Here is a 17,059-nt window from a genome sequence, read left to right as displayed (position 1 = left end):
GCCTGATTTAAAAGGCTGATCCCGAGAGGCAAGTTACCCTCCTGGGATTTTAAACTTGGAGATACTCTGAAAGATAGGGCTTTATGGGTCCATGGCCTTTGTGTGCTCCTGCGGGGGCAGAAACAGCGTACAGACCCAAACCCGTCCAAAGCCGTGCAGCCCCCAGCGACCAGTGTCCCTGTCACAGCACTGAAGGGCTTCGAGCCATCACCAAAGGAGCAAGGCTGAGGATACTCCATCACTTGGTTCCACAACTGGGAGCCACGTCAGCAGAGTGGCCGTACAGGGACTGCCACCATGTCACAGGGTCACCCTCTTGTCCTGCACCGCGTCTTCCCCAGGACCTCACTGACATCGCAGCGAGGAGGATGACGGGGCGCTGGGCGGGTGCATCACACCGAGGATCAGTTCACGTTCTCCCATGGCGGAAGAGGTCGTTCTGTCAAAGCCAAGCTGCCAAAACCGTAACCGTGATGCAGGGAGCGGGCTCTCCCCTGCCCGCCCGGCGACATTCCTCCCGCAGTCACTCACCGGGGCGGCTCCCTGCGCCGCGGCTCTGAACACGGGCCAGGCAGCGAGAGGAGCGCCGGCCCCCGTACCACAGCACGCACCGGAGAAAACCACGGTGGCAGGGAGCTCGCCAAGCGCCAAGTGAAGGATGCCAGGCGTCCTCCAGACCTGTGTCCTGTGGTGGAAACGTTTTCCTGTTTCTTCCTCCGGTGTCTGTCGGGGTTGCAGCTGCTCCTGGTGACGGGGGGTCTCTCTAGCGTGCATGTGCCATGGGGTCAACTCGTGGTGGGCAGGCCTGCGATGCACATGCACTTCAATAAAATGCTCTCAAAAGCCCCATTTTTTGGAGAGGACTGGCTAACCAGCTGGATCCCACACTGCCACAACCACGTCTGTAAGACCCATATATCCAGCTAATGTTTTACAGCTTAACAATCAGCTCATCCCATTGTTTTAAAAAATGTTAAGTCTTGAGGCAAATGAAACCAGTTGTTCCTTGAAAGCAGTATGTCTGCCCCCACGAGAGACCCTTTCCCAGAGCTCAGGGTCCCTCCAGGCCCCAAACACAGGGTCTGCAGACCCCAAGCACAACCCAAACATCCTCCTCACAGTCTCGCAACACAAACTCAGGAGCGGCCTTGCCATCTTTTAAAATTTCCCCCTGGAGACTATGAGATGAGACTGGGGTTTCTAAAGAAACCCTTCCCATAGAGCACGGGAACAATGTTCAGCACAAGCTCAAGCGCGGTGCCGAGATGTGGGGCACAGCCGGGCCCTGCTGCCTCCTACTCACGGTAGAGCTGGGGCACAGCGAGGGGCTCTGTGGCCGGGTAACCCCGAGGAGCACAGTGCATGGTGTGGGGTTCCTGGGGGGCTCCGCTCCTCACCCCGCTGCTTCGGGGACCTGGGGAGAGAGGCTGCTTTGCCCTCTGCCCATCTCACCTTTCCCCGCTGCAGATGTCAGGGTTGGAGCACAGCTGGAGGAAAACAGCCTGCGAGCCAGCGCGGAGCTGCAAGGAGAGCACCGGGCTGCACAAAAGCTGCCTTGTTCCCCCACAACGAGGCGGTTGGGCAGCGCGTCCCCTCCCTCACCGGCGATGGAAACCCCAGCTCCAAGCGCTCCCTCGCCACCCCTCGGGTACCAAATGCTCACGGGTGAAAGAAACCTGAAGTTTCCCACATCCCTCCCAGCCAGCACCTCGGCTCTGGGTGCCCTCGCACCAAAGGCCCAGCCACCCCCAGCACCTTGTGGGGACGCAGCCAGTTTGCCAGGGCCACCGGCTCCTGGTTATACAGTAACCTGTTGCTCCGGGTCCAGCTCCACCTCTCGCTGCTCCACATCCCTCCCCTTCTCTCTCCTCTGCCAAGAAACCTCTGTCACCTGCTCTCAGACAACCAGGGCGAGCGGCACCAGGACGAAAGGGCAGCAGCGCGGGGACCCCCGGGCTGGGTGCCGGGTGGGCTTTGCCTCCCTCTCCTCTCCATCCTCTGGGCCGGGCAGGCAAAGCGCCGTGCAGGGAGGGAGAAGGAGCTGGTTTGCCGGAGAATGGCAGCAGGATTTAACTAGGAGGGCACGGCAAACTGGGAGAGGAGGCACGGGAGCCGACGGGACGGCGGGAGACGAGAGCGGCTTCTCAGCACCGGTGAGTCCCCTTCGCAAAGCCTAAAACTTCACATTCCGTCCCCCCAGCATTTATCTGCGTCAGAAGTCTGGTCGGTTGTGCTGCGGAGGGAGCGGGACAGGAGAGGGGGCTGGGCTGGCCGAGCAGCGCCTACAATTGGCTTGGCTTTTAAGGGTGAAAAAGGTATTTTTTCCAGCATTATGTTTTCGGGGTTTGCTTCCCGTTCTCGCATTTCCCCGCCGGGCCTGATCAGTAGGTGGCACTTTCTTGGCAGCAAAATGTCCGTCTGGCACAAGAACAGGGCTTTTTTTTTTCCTGTTCCTAATGAAGTCTGGAGATGTAGTTGTAAGCAGCTGTTTGTTTGTAAGTTTCAGGGTTTCCTCCTTTAGGGACACGTACAGAGATGAGTTTGCCGTTCCCCGCGGGGCACCTGGTGGAGCTGCTCCTGTGCGGGGTGAGACCCCCCTGCCCGGGGCCCTGGCAGCATCCACCCCCGTTCCCCAGGCAGGGGAGGGCTCACGGGGAGCTGCCCCCATCCCTGTGTGACAGCTCGGGCTCCGGGAGCTTTCGCTTGCCCCGATGAGCCGGAGCACGGCTCCCCTGTCCCCTTTCACTTATGTGCCTGGAAAATGCCAGTGCAAACTCCACCGAGGACAAGGCTCAGGGACAAACTATTTGACTGACGTTATTTTTAAATACTGGAAATAATTGTGAGACAACACAGTAGTAAAATACGGTAATTGCCCTGCTGTAATTAGGGCAACGGGGAGTAACGCTTGCGCTGCTGGGCTGCTGTGAAACGCTGCACGAAGCGAAGGCTGTAACAGAGATCGGATCCATCGGTGGTTGTTTGTCCAAGAGCTCCAGCGCCGAGCTGCTCTGGTGGGATCTGCCCCTAAAAAGGACTTTTTTCTGAGTTAAAGAAATGACAGCAAGAGGCTCAGCACCCAGCCGATGCCGGCTGGCTGGAGCACGGACCCCTGCAGCGGCACAGTGCTGCCTCCATTTCGTTGAGCGATTGAGTTTTTAGTTGATCAGGGAGAAAAACTGTTCCTTCAGACACAGAAAGGGCAGGTACTGAATCAGGGAGCCCTTTAAAACAAGCCTGTCACGAGGCTCGGGATCCACTGCGGGAAGGTGCCTGCGAGTGGCAAAGGTTGCTGCCTCGCCCTGTGTAAAACCGCGGCTCAAACGGGTGTTTGGGATGACACCAACAGCTCCATCCGCTGCGGCGGGGCCGGGGTCACACCTGCTGCTGGTTTCTGCTGCTGTGGTGTTAGGAAGCCGGACTGACCAAGGACCTGGTGCTCTTTTGGATGGGTCCCAGCCCTCCAGCAGGCAGTCCGGAGCTGCATCTGCTCCACTGCACTCTGCAGGGCAGGTTCATCATAAAATGTTGGAGCTTAGAGGGACCAGGGGTGTTTTCGGGCACTGAGAAAAAGTTGAGCGTCGGCATCATTGAAGTGGATGTTGGTGAAGTCCTGGGGAAGGGAAAAGCTGTGCAAGGCGGTGAAGTGCAGCTGGCATGCACGCACATGGCTTGCTTGGTCCGATAAAGCAGTTTGCCAAGACAATATCTCAGTCCTTGGTTCCCTGCCCCTCTGCCCCCAACGAGAGGGTGGGCAAAGGCACCAAGACAGAGGTGAGAGCCTGGCCGGCACACAACACGAAACTTCTTCTGGGTGCCGGGCTCTGTGTCAGGGACAGACTCCTTTTCGGTGCCCACCTTTGTTGACTGCAAACAACTCGCCGTCAGCTGGAGTGACAAAGCCTGGCCCTGCGCCTGGTGACGCAGCTCCTGCAGGCGGCTGCTTGTGGGCTCCGGCTGCCTGGCTGTCGATGGATGCGGGCGCCTGGTCTGCACGGCACAGCCTGCACAGTCACCACGCTGCACGGCCAGGACAGGACACCCTGCTGGCGACGGCCAAATCTGCCAGATGTTTGTCAGCATCTCGTCTTGACAAGACGGCTTTGAATGTGCTGGAAAACAGAGTCAGGCTGGAAGTGGAAGAGATTCAGAAGAGACCCTGATGCGCTAAAGGACTCAGGAGGTTACAAAGAAAGGAGTGAAACGGGGAGAATACATGCGTTGGCTTGCGTGGGCTCGAGAAACATCCATATAAAATAAGTCTGGATGCAAAGCCTGAGTGCGTGGGGGAGCCTTGGAGTGTTATTCTCAGAGGGCCGGATCCCGGGGTGCTGTTTGGAGCGCTGTCTGCGTCACACTGTTTGCTTTCCCTCTTCCATGCCGCGGTCTCTCTCGCAGCGCTGAGGCCAGGCCAGGTTTGCGGGTTTGCTGAGACTCCTCGGGGTCTCCTCGTGCGCGGCTCAGTGTGGCCTCACATGTTCTTTACCTGCCAGCAGGCAGCAGAATGGCTCTCAACTCCAGGGCAGGTGGCAGTGCACAACCTTTAGCCTACAAGTTTGATCTGATTGGCAATAAAATTAATTACCCTCTAAAAATACTCAAGCCTTATGAGTCTTCCCTAGTGTCCCACAAGCAGAAGTGCCAGGGAAAGGGCCCAGACTTCCCGGAGTGACTGAGACGGTTTCCTGCAGGTTGGCAAAGCTCTATGAGGAGCAGGGTCTGCCTGGAGCAGCAGGCGTGCACGGCCTCCTGAGCCACCCGCTTTGGCCACGGTTCAGCAGCTGCCCAGAAAAATCCCCACCCGAGCCTCCCACTCAGAGGGAGGGGAGGGTGGTACCTCCAGAAACCCTCCCTGCTCATCAGCATCAGCATCATCATCGTGGTGCCAGGCGCTGTACAACACCCGAGTGACGCAGGAGACCAAATCCCAGGAGGCCCAAGATCACAATTTGGCTCTTGGATCTCCACCTGCCCGCAAGACCACGCAGCTTTTCACCTGTCAGGGTTACACCAGAGCAGAACATTAAGGATTTCATGTAGCAAACAGCAACTCTGTCTGCTCGCAGCGGGTTTGAAATGGCAAGCTCAGGGAAAAAGTCTGTCACCCATCCCTAAAATAGTTAGTTCCCCTGCATCAAATCACTGCCAAGAGGGAGCTGAAGGGGATCCCGTGTTGGTGGGATCCCTGTGCTGCTCCCACATGAACAAGGTCAAGTCTGCGCACAAGGCGAGAGCTCGTCCCTTCCCAAGGCGCCGCCTGCAAATTTGAGATGCGCGATGCCGGGAGCATTAACCAAAAAAGCCCTGGTATTTTTGTTTCCTGGTAATCCAGATAAATCAGAAGGAATTGCAATTAAGAAGGGAGGGAAGGGTGTGGAGCCGAGCGCTGGACCGGTTTGGAGATCTTCCCCATTCACCTGCACTGCAATTCCCCAGCAGAGCCCAACCCTCATTCCCATTCCCCAAAAGCTCCCAAGGGCATTACTGCAACCTGCTGGCTGAGCCCCGGCGGAGGGAACACACCAAATCTTCTCAGCCCACGGGAAGAGGAAGCCAAAGGTGGGGAGCCACAGGCTCTGCCTGCTCAGCCACCCCGGACCAGCCACCGGGGCGACCAGACGAGCTGCTTTGGCCCTGGTTTGGTTGGAAGCACCACGTGAAGCCGGGAGGTGACTGTTCCTCCCGGCACGGTTGAACCAGAGGGACCCTGACACCTGCACGAAGCACGAGGCTGATGGCGGCGGCTGCACCGCTCCGTGTGGGAGCCGGGGACGAGCCACAGCTGGGACCTGCTCAGGAGGCTCCAGGCCCTTCCATCCATCGCTGCCTGCAGAGGAGGGGCACAAACCAACCCTGCCCGAGGGGACGGCAGCTCTTGCCGTGCCCAGCAGGGTACTGACACTCCATATTTGGTGGGCTGGGGTCTTTCAACACCACCTCGACAAACACCACCGAACGCTTTCCTTTTTCTGGTTTCCAGTTGAGCCTCCAAAAGCTTTTCATAATTGGAACTTCTTTGAATTTTGTTCTTCCTGCTTCCTTTTTCTTTTTTTTCCACCATCCATCTTATCAGTCTCAACCTGTCCAGATTTATATCCTACAAAGGTAAAGTGCAGACCATCTGAACAGCAGTAAACCAAAGTTCAGCCACCCAGCAGAAATGCTCACCAGCACTGAGTAATTCAGAAAGTGAAATCATCCTGCTGGCAGGATGATAAAGATCGAGTGAACAGGCACAATCCAAATCAACATGACCATCCCCCAGACTGTTTACATGTAACTTTCCTCCTGCTGAAGATGACCAGAAGTCATCTGGGAGCTGAGACAGTTCTAACCTCTTCATGCACTGGAGGTGTTGGCTGCCAGGAGAACCAGAGCTGCCACCCAAAGCTGGGAGCTCCCCCAGATTTCTGCACCGGCAAATACAAAGCAAAACCCAAACCTGACCCACCTCGTTGTGGACAACACAAGTGGCTTGTCCTCGTCTGCTGCTCCCTCCTCATTGCCACCAACAGGACCCTTTGGGGTCCCTGCTCATCCTGCCGCTGCTGGTTGGCAAGAAGGAGGGTGCTGGTGGCTGCCCTGGCCCAGCTGCCTTTGCTCGGTACTGCACATAAACACAGAGGCGTCCATTTGCCTGAGCCTGAGACGTTCCTTTCATCAGTAAATTCGCTTTATAAAAACACTGGGGAGAGGAGAAAAGAGAAAAGTAATTGCACCCACAACATCCCTTAATAAATCACAGGCTGGAGCCTGCTCTCATTCCTGACACTGCTGCCTCTTAATTATAGCTGTGTTCATCTGAGGAGACAGAGCAGGAGAGCCAGGCTTTATGCAGAAGGGAACACTAATTAAAACCTCTCTGTTCCCTAGAAAGATATTCCTGCTTTCCCCTGGGGAAGAAGTGAATGGACCTGTCTCTGGCCATTCCTGCGGGTTAATCTGTAACACTGACTTTCACACAGCAAGGCAGTTCCTCTTGTTTTCAGTCCCTGATGCTCTTGGCGTTGCTTCTAGGCTGGGATATGTGACTTTCAAAGCTCCCTGCAGAAGGAAGAGGAATAACATGTATCCAGGTAGCTTGTGCAGGCGTGGACGCCGCTTGCCTGGTGTCAGGTTGGGTGGTAGAGGATGGTGCTCACTCAGAGCACGCTGACCACAACAGTTCTGCAAATTGTCCCTTGCTGAGAGTCCAGCCCTTAATATCTGACACAGTCAGAACTCCTGAGATGGAGCCTGTGCCCTCTGATCAGAATTTGATGGAATTCAACAGGTTTGATCCACGCTCAGAGACACATGAGAAGAAGGTCAGGTCCCTTGGGGTGGCAGGAGGAGTCTCGTACCACCAGGCACCTGCTCGCCAGCATCTCCAGAACATCTCCAGACAGCACCTGACCACGCAGCAGCTGCTCTGCTGATTCACCTCTGCTTGCCCACACCTGAGAACACAAACCCCCACAAACTGCGGGAGCAGAGTAGTACTTCTGAGCTATGGAAACAGGAATTTGCCCCACTGAAGTCAAAGGGCTGATGCCCCAACGATGTACGTCAGCACTGAACTAGCCAGGAGCGGGTTCAGCTGGATAAATTGTGAGCGTAGCTCGCTGCTCCGTGCCAGTGCCAGCAGGTAACAGCCGAGGTGCAGCCGCGCCAGCGCTGCCAGCACAACGCTCCGCACAGCGAGCAGCCCCTGCTCACCGCTCCGCCTGCAACATCAAGAAGGAAGCGCCCCCGTATATGTGACTTAAGTTCCGAAACTTCCAATACACTTCAGCTTGGAAGGGAGAGAGCTGAGGTGCTGCTCTCCTGCAGATCTGCCGTACGGCCCGTGGCACGGAGACGGTGAACAAGGGACCAGCTGTGAACTGGTGACAGGGCTGGGGGGCATCTCGTGAAACCAACAGCTGGCAAGTGCGGCACAAACAAAAGGAGAGGGCTGAGCGCGCTGCGCGGAGCCTGGCTGCGCAGCATCTCGCCACAGGCCATTCAGGATGTCAAAAGTTTACATGTAGTTGGATAAATGCAGCTGGGCAAGTTCAGGGAAGAAAAAGGATAACTGAGAGCTCTTAAATCCCACTGCTGCAGGCTGGGAAACTTTGCAGAGAGGCTCCCTGCGTGTGTCCTGTTCTGGGCCTCTCCTCTGGGTATCCGCGTGTGCTCTCAACCCACTGCCACACTGAGCAGGGGTGACGGGAGAGCTGCTGGACCAGTCCCTGTCCCAGCTCCTCGGAGCCAAACAGGAGGAGAGGGCTCCAGCCCCGACGACTGCTCGGTGGAAGGAAACGTCGCGTAAGTTCAATCATGGCGAGGACTAAGAGTGGTTGGAAGAAACAAGCTGAGCGGTCAAAGCCTGCCTGCCACAGTCACCAACTAGACCAGACAGGTCCCCAGAACATCTGCTGCACAGCTGGCACCCGCCCAGAGACTCCTGCTCTCTGCCCCCTGCCTGCCAAGATCTGCTGAGCAAACGGTCAAAGGTGAGAAGAACAACCTAAAGCAGCGGAGAAAACCGAGATCGGGGCCATCACCACCCTCAGCAGCCCCTGGTTTGTTCCCTGGGGCGCAGCGTGTGATGCTGACTCCAACGTGATCAGTTCTTGCCAAGACAAGTGCACGGAGCTGCCACAATGCTGCTCACGGAGGCCACACACTGCTCCAGCACCACATGGGCAATGGGCACTCACGTCCTCTTGTCTCCCACCACCTCGAGCTAGATGAAGACTTGGTCAGCTCCTGACGGGAGGCCTCGCTCAGCTCCTGACGAGAGGCCAAGGATGGCGGGGGCAGGAGGGACCTCAGGAGGTCTCCAGCCCAGCCCAGAGCAGGTTGCCCAGACCCACCCCAGGCCTCTCCTGCCGGCACCACTTGTGCTTTTTCTTCCTTGCCCTTGCAGGAGATTAACTTTTTTCGGCAAGATTGTTAAAACACTTCTGCACAGTAAGATTAGAAACTGCCATTTAAAATCTTTTGATAAAGCCAACCTCACACATCCTTCTATTCTCAGTAAAACAAAGGGCAAAGGAACATTTTTTTTTGTTTTGTTTTGGAATGCTCTCTCATGGGACTGTTCTGGTCACTGTGTAACTGGCTGTTCGTGCTGCAAAAACCCCTCTTGTCGGCCTTATCCACAGAGCTTTGTAGCTTTACTGAAAGCCCTGAAATCAGAAATCAATGCAGATGATGGCTGAGCACTCTGTAAGAGCCCAGGATTTACCTGCTATCCTTAGCTGGGCACGGAAGTTTGGTTAAAGATTTTGCAGCAGAACACGTTTTGCATCGGCAATGGACGCGGTTCCTGTGGGGATCCCGTGGGAACTGGAAAATCTCAGCATTTTGCAGGTAAAACAAAGGAATGACTGGCAGCAAAAGCACATTTGGATTAACTCCCCCTTTCTGCCTTTCAACGATGATCGGAAAGTGACAAATCACAACTTTTCACGTATAATCTTATCTACTGTGACAAATATATGGAAATACCGATGACAGGAACAAAAAATATTAGACTACTACTATTAGCTACTAAAAAAAATGCCCAAGTGCTGCTGCGTGGCCATTTTTCGCTCATTTCCCCCCTGCGCAGCACAGGGGATGGGGGACCCTCGGCGATCCCAGCAGCGCCCGCTGCCGATGCCCCGAGAGCACATCTCAGCGTCCGCCCCAAAGCTGCTCCCAGCCCTGCCCGTCCCTGCCCCCCGGCCCTGAGCTGCCTCGGCTCCTTTTCCTGCAGTGACACCCCAGCCCAGCTCCCGGGTGCCAAGCTGGAGCTCAAATGGATTGTTAGCGAGTGGCCAAAAATACCCAGACAGGATATGAGTAGGAAGCACAAACTGGGGTGGGGAGAGATGGCAACGAATGTCGGCGTGATTAGCCCAGAGAAGGCTGGAAAAGCCTTAAACATCAAATGTGATTTTCAAGAGATGAATCTCCTCCCTTAAATCTCCTGTCACACCCTCGCAGCAAAAACCCCAGGGCCAGTTTTATGGCAGGAAATTAAAATGATTGATACATTAGCTTCCCCAAGCCCCGGCTGCTGTGGGCAGCCGTTTGGCAAGCAGGGAGCAGAGTGAAATAGCCACTGCCTGGTGCAGGCAGGGGGAAGACGAGCCGCTTTTGGGGAAAGATACCATGGCGTGACCTTCCTACGCAGGGAGAGGAGTATTTTGTGGTTCAGATTACCCCAAAGACTTCAACATGACCATGCCAGAGACAAACAGAAGCTAAGTGTGGCCCCCAAAGTGGCTCTCAGCCTAATCAGAAGTTTTTCTCAGACGAAGCGAAGTTCTTGGCACGCTGACCATCCTCTGCGCGCCTGAGCTTCTGCCAGGAGACTGAATCAGCGTTTCGGGGAGTGACCAAAAATGCCCTTCCTTTAGGAGGAGGCGGTGGAAACATCCCGGCCGCCTCAGCTCCTCTGTCTTGCTCATGAACCGGTCAGCGTGGAGGAGTGAATTCACAAACAAAACCCCTGCTGCACATCCTGAGGGACCAGCCGTGTCACCCGTCCCCCTCCCTCGGGCTGGCGCTGGCTGGGCACGCGATGTGCAGGCTGCAGTATCGCCGTCCTGCTGGGGATAAAGGCATTTGCTGGGAAGTAACATGAAAAATCAATCGGCCTGCCCATTTCTTTAAAAATTATTATTATCTATTTTTACGGGTCTCTTGTAAAAGCAGCAACAAACTGGGACTGCTACAGCCAGCTTGTGAGGATTGCACAGTGTTAAATGAGGCGGGGTCACATTGTACCTACACATTAAAGCAATCGTTTAATGAACAATTAAGGAACCCGAGTGATGAGCTCAAAGCCATCGCGACAGCAAAGGCCAATCTCCCGCCCAGCTGTACAGCCACAGCTGCCAATAAAGGACTGATACCCATCGGGGATGAACAAGGAGCACCCAGGTATTATCACTGTGCTGGCAGTGGATGGCTGGACCAGAGAAGCTTCCAAGCTTCTGGAAGGAGCAGTTTTGCTGCGGGTGCTTTGCCGAAGCACCCACCACCTTTCGAGCATGGATGGGACAGCCTTGAGCAAATCAGCTTTTTGCCCTTGAAGTCCCACCACAAAGAACACCTTGCTGTGCCCCCCACCGGAGCTGCAACATCGCGCTGTGAACTCAGCAGGAGCCTCAGGCCTTCTCCATCCCTGGCCACCAGCGTCAGCCTTGTGCCCAGTCCCCCAGCTATTTCACAAATGCCTTCGAGCCTGGAAAAGCCGTAAGAGAAACGAGAGATATTCTCGCCACACAGCGAGGTGCACGCGAGGAACAGCGCTGGGAGTCGGCTCCTGCAGCTGGAACACACGAGCGCTCTGCGAGTTCCACACAGGGTTTGGGGGTTTTCCCTGAGAAGGGAGACAATTCAATGTCCCCCGGTCAGGCTGGGCTGGAGCAAAGCAGCGCCTTGTGCCGTTATCCATCTGGAACGTAACACACACACACAGTCACTCCCTCATTTTACTGGCCTGAGGTCCGAGTCCTGATTTCTACACCAAGAAAATACAAAGGATCCCTTTCATTAACAGAGTCGCAGTGTCAAATCCTTCCCCCACTAAAAATCACAGCTGGGGTCATCCAGCTCCCAGAGTCCAGCACCAGGACCAGGAAAGGGGTCATTTGGGGGGGATGTAGAATAAAGATGGGGAGCAGAAAAACCTTCAGCCTGACAACTACCAGTGTAGCTCTTCAGCAAACTTTCTGGGTATCAGTTGTACTACGGGCACAAATAAACCAGTACAGAATTCCCCACACCACTCTTCCCGGGAAGCCTGGGGAACACGTCACGTTTTTCCTTCCTGGGGAATGCAAGTGACTCACGCTTTCTCCTCTTCAGAAAGTTTTGAACTGGGGTCTTTTAGTTTAAACCATTTAAAGAATTTTTATGCAAGGTGCACTCATCTGTCTCCTTCTGTCTGTCCAAAAGCATCTATAAATATTTGGCATGCTATTGCTGGGTCTGGTTCTCAAGCTTGGCTAAACTGCAGCCCAAGCGTAGCTAAAGCTCAGCTTGGTACCCCTGACAAGAGCCGGGCTCAGCGGACACAGCACATCCCAACCTGCCCCTGTTCCCCCTCCACTCGGCTCCTGCGGGGTTCCTCCAGCAAGACGAAAAGTGTCAGCTGAGGAGCTGTGACTCAGCACGGGGACTCTGCAAACACACCTTTTGGAGGGGGAGTGGCATCAGCTTCCAGTTTGTTCCCAAGATCATGGAGGTTGCGTCTAGTTGCGCATTTTCCCTGGGTATTTATAGAGCAAGGCGCTGTCTGGACTTGCTTTTGGTTGTGTTTCTTGAAGGAAGGTTTTACCTTCTGGCAGGAATATAAAAGCTCCTGGTTCGGTTCAGCCAGGCTGCAGAGCTGGGACCGCGGGGGCAGCGAGAGCCGCCAGCGCTGCCTGCGCTCCTGACACACACCTGAATTACGGTCTGTCTGCATATGGACTGGAAAGAGCCACGGACACACGAGTTTGTGTGTGTGTCCGGGGGGGCGGTGGGTAACTTCCCTTGTGCTCTCTACGTAGTTGGAGAATCTGGCATCAGGAATTTGTAAACACTGGTGGCTCGTGAGCAGCACTGAGCACACAGAGCCCAGTCCCTCCCTCACACCCAAAGCTGTTCTGTTGGTGGGCTGACGTGGGATTGCAGCTTTGCCGATCTGCCAGGCCCTTCAGTACGATCCCAGTGGGACAGTCCCTCAAACAGCGTCACATTCCCTTGTGAAAACACCCAGCAACCTGAACAGACAGTGCTTTGTTGTCCTGGGAAGTTTAAATGATAACATCATGTGGTCGCCGGCTAACGTTTCCAACCGATGCTTTAAGTTACTTGCTGAGGCTTTTGCTAATCAAGCGTTTCTGCCAGACCGTCCAGCTGGCACAGCCCCCATGCACAGACAGGAGCATCCTCGTCACTGCTCTCACTGCTGCTGCTGGGTAGCTCATTGCTGCTTAAGTTTTTGAGGCTTTTTGCTGTGTTTTTCTCCTGTTGTTCCAGCAAAAGATGTTGCATTTTGCCCAGCATTTTCCTGCTGCTACAATCTTATGTTCTAACAGACTGATACCAGGAAACCTCCAGCACACTCTGCCTGGGTACTCTCAGACACTCACAAGCACTAGACGCTGCTATCAGTATCAACAGTCATCAGAATAATAATAGCCCTAAAAAATGACACTAGTATTTCACATTTTCAAGTTTCTTCACCCAAAGTCCAGAGGTTTTCACAATCTCTGTTTGCTGTAAGAACAAAAATCTATGACCACGGCAGACAAGGGAAAAGTATTTCTAATAAAAATCTTGTATGACAATAGCAGTGATCGGCCCTCGGAGCAGAGCTATTATCTTTCCCCTCCCAAAGAGCTTCTCCACCCTTGCAACACTGCAGCTCCCTCTTCAAAGGGACTCAAAGAAAGTCAAAACAATGTATGGCCCGCTTCCATTTGCTATAAAAGTACCAAAAAGTAGCACAGACAACAATGCCAGGCTCCCATCCCGGCTCCGTGTGTCTCTGGGAGGACATTCCACCTCCAAGGACAGGATGGTCCGGAAAGTCAGGGAGTGAGATTTCCTTCGCTTTAAAGCACAGCACGACGTGGCCCAACCTCAGTGTCCTTCAGCACTGCCTCCCGAGCTCCCTGCGGCCCCGTCCTTCAGCTCATGGCATCTCCTGGCCCGGGACGCGGTACCTCATGTCTTATCTTGGGCTCTGTCTGCATTGAAAAGTGAAATACTCTCAGCCCTTTCTTCATCTGTTCAAGTCCTACTGACCTGCGATTTAGCAAAATCATTATAAAGTCTCCATTGCCTCAGAAACGTGTGCCCCCCTGAGTCTGCCAGCTGGGATTCAATTAATATCAGGCAATTTAAACTGAATTAAAAGCTCTGGCGCAAGGCTCTGTCCTGGTTTAACTTGGCCAGCATCACACCACAGCCTCATTTCGATCAGCACAAGCTTGAACACAGACACGGCCCTCACAACAGCGGCAAGAACTAGGCAAAGGTTAAATAATGAAAATAGCATGAATAAATAAAAAGAAGGGAGCCCAGCAGGATAAGGACCCGCTGACTTGGCAGGCGCTCGCGGTGCTTCCAGCTCCAGGCCCTTGCAGATACAGGAACAACCTTCCCACGGCGCTGGGCACGTGGGAGGGGACGTGGGGGTTTATTGCGTTACAAATGCAGAGACAGAGCGGGGATCAGAAGGAGCAATTTCTAATCAGCCCCTGGCTGAAATGGCAGCGGTGCTAATGCTTTACAGCTTCTGCTTGGCTGTGTGGAAGATTTTTGGAGCGTCAGGGTGTAAAGGGGACTGTGAGCAGCACAAAACCTTTCTGCTGTTTCCCGGGTGTTCCCCCCAGCGCGGTGACAAGATCTCTTGACATTTGCAGGGTCCGGTGACATTTCTGCCGGCTGAGGTGCGCGATAGCTCAGCCTGCCTTGCAGCAAGTGAAAGGGAGCCTGAAATATTACAATAATACACAGAAATATTCCCCACCATGATCATCAGCCACGGGACTGAAGCAACCAGATGGTGTAAAGTGAACAGAGCAGAGCTGGGCTTATTTATTAGAGCCCGTTCCCTCTTCTAGGTATCTTATGCTAATGCACACGGAGATCTGGGAGATAGGAGCAGTTTGAGGACTGTAAAAGGAAACCAGCAGACAGCTATTAACAGAGGGAAAATTCACAGCTACCTAAGCTTGGGCACAGGGATGGGTTTTATTACGCTCGGAGGGGCTGGCAGAACACCAAGTTTCTATTCTAACATGTATATGAATTTATATCTGCATATACGTGTGCGCACGGACTTTAGTATCAACCACAAGAGAGACAAAAAAGGGAGAATTTCACATCCCAGCTACAAAATGCACTTCAAAGTCATTTCTAACAGCATCCCAGCACCGAGGAGTATTACCGGGACACAAGGCAGAAATAAAAGCAGCTGGGATAGGACAAGCCCTGCAGCCGGCAGGCAGGCCCGGCAGGGGAAATCCCAGGTGCCAGGATGACTCCAAAGTGTTCCCCAGGGATCACACCCGCTTTAGGCTGAGCTCAGTTAAGACAAAGCTTAGCAAGGCGGCTCTGCTGCCTGCCAGGGATGGCTGTCACGGACACCAAGCACATCCAAAGGTCCCCTTGCAGGAAATGCCACCCAAGACACCGATGAATTTCCTCCTTCAGGCCAATGACACGTATTTTAAAGCCATCCCTTTGAATTCTGACAACCTTAAAAGAAGGTGAGCGGGGTCCGACCCAGCCGAAGCAAAAAAGAGGCGCCGAGCGCCCCACAGGCAGGTGCCCCCTCAGCTTTTCCAAAGTGAAGAAAAACACTTGAAGACTTTTGTCTTGGTTTCCTTCAGCTCACACACTGCACAGAAGCAAATAATACCTTGGATGCCAATACAAAGCGTCCCCTCAGGTTTTATTACACCTTGTTTGCTTTTCTTTTTTTCCTAGCGGTTCTGCTCTCAGAGAAGTGTCAGAATCTCTCTCACATTACTTATAATTCTCATCTGAAAGACGGGGGAAAACCATCTGTGAGCTGAGCCCGTCTGCCTCTCAGCAAGCGCTCAGCCACTGCAGGAAACTGTTCCCCCTCCTTATGCTGCCAGTGGAGCAGCGTTCACAACTATCTCACTCTTCTCTACGCAAGCAATGCCCTGGTAAGGACACTTTAAGGGCTGGTACAGAGCTTAGAATTGCCTCCTAATGAAAGATAATGAAAATTGACTCAGGACACTCAGAGACACGAGCACGTGGCCACGGGGATCCGCACGTTTGTTAATGGCCCCTGCCAGACCACAAAGGCCACACCAGTCTCTGCTAAACTGTAGGCAGCTTTGCTAAAAAAAGATGTGCCAAAGTACCACAAAGCCAGGGTGTGCCTGGAAAGGAAGGGCCAGAGGCGGAAATGGGTTTTGGAAAGGTATCGGGATGTGTCACCTTCAGCCCAGGTCGGGGCTGAGAGAGGTGGCTGAGCAGAGAGCAGCAAGAAAACCCCTTTGTGCTCACCCGGCTGCTCTCGCCTGCCCACCTGCCGCCTGGAGACCCCACGTCAGAGCACGCACGTGGATAAACTCTCTGACAGCGTGTTTCCTCATCACTAACCTTGTCTCTTCTGCTTCTCCTGCAGTTGCCTGTCCTGTGAAGCGACATGAGTCTCAAGGGATCCCTCAGCAGCAACCCCAGCTCATCAAAGTAAGGATCTCCGTGGCTTCCTCCACCTCACGCTGGCACCACCACCCCTTCCTAGCACCCAGGGGTGCTCCTAGCAGTCCTGCTTAGAGACCTGACACGCCAAAATTCAAGCGTTTATGCACAATTAACATCCTGGCACATTTTTACATGGGACACATTCTGCCCCTGCCTTTGGAGAATATCTCAAAAGGTTCCATTCATTAGAGACCTTAATCTTGGTGCTTACACAGTCACAGGTCTAGGTGGGCTCAGTTATAATGCGGAAGGGCCTCCTGTGCTGCTCCCTGTAACAACCCCCCTTAACTGTCCTTCAAACAGCCCCTCCAGCAGCAATGTCCTTCCAGGGGACACCGCGTGTGAAGGTAATTCTAGTGGGGACAGGCCTAGAAGGGCTCCTCTGTCTCCTGTTTCCAGCTGCTGGGTTTAGTGACATGTGCCTGCGGTGTGGATAACAGCTTGGGTTGCAGATGGAGCCGCCAGCACGGTCTGACACACAAATGCTTTGCCTGGTAATTCGGAGTCGCTCCAGGTCTGACGGGCGGGCTGAGCAGGGCAGGGCTGGTCCCCCCGGGGTGAGCTGCAGGGCTGACCACAGCGTGAGCCACAGCGTGAAAACACATGTTGGAAAGATGCAGGAGCTGACAGTTTCTCTGTACCTTCCTTCTCTTCCAGTGGCAGCATGGGCAGAGCGGACGGAGCCGCCAAGCTGAGCGCAAAGGACCTGTACGGTGAGTCGTGCCCATAAACACGCCTTGGGTTTCCTACGGCAAAAGCACCTCTGGAGATCTGGACACGGCTGTTGGGGAGTTTTAGGCTGGGACTCAATCAGAGCCATGTGAGTCCTCCATAGGCAACAGGCTGGCCTGACAGG

The 17,059-nt window shown here is 54.3% G+C and overlaps 1 protein-coding gene across 2 annotated transcripts in view; it reads left to right on the top strand.

Annotated features, from left to right (window-relative positions):
• Positions 1-1,906: 1,906 nt before the first annotated feature.
• EPS8L2 (EPS8 signaling adaptor L2) overlaps positions 1,907-17,059 on the top strand; it is a 44,758-nt gene continuing 29,605 nt past the window's right edge. Inside the window, exons 1-3 of one of the 2 annotated variants that reach the window (XM_082059410.1) lie at positions 1,907-2,153; positions 16,124-16,188; positions 16,861-16,916. In XM_082059410.1, coding sequence (XP_081915536.1) covers positions 16,145-16,188; positions 16,861-16,916 — 100 coding nt within the window. In that variant the 5' untranslated portion in view covers positions 1,907-2,153; positions 16,124-16,144. Of the gene's footprint in view, positions 2,154-15,614; positions 15,654-16,123; positions 16,189-16,860; positions 16,917-17,059 lie in introns of those variants that run through there. The other variant, XM_082059411.1, reaches the window with a different exon arrangement.

This window comes from Streptopelia decaocto, assembly GCF_964273445.1.
Source record: "Streptopelia decaocto genome assembly, chromosome: 7".
Taxonomy (NCBI): Eukaryota; Metazoa; Chordata; class Aves; order Columbiformes; family Columbidae; genus Streptopelia; species Streptopelia decaocto.
Note: the sequence above shows the minus strand (reverse complement) of the source record. Positions and strands in the feature narration are given on the sequence as shown.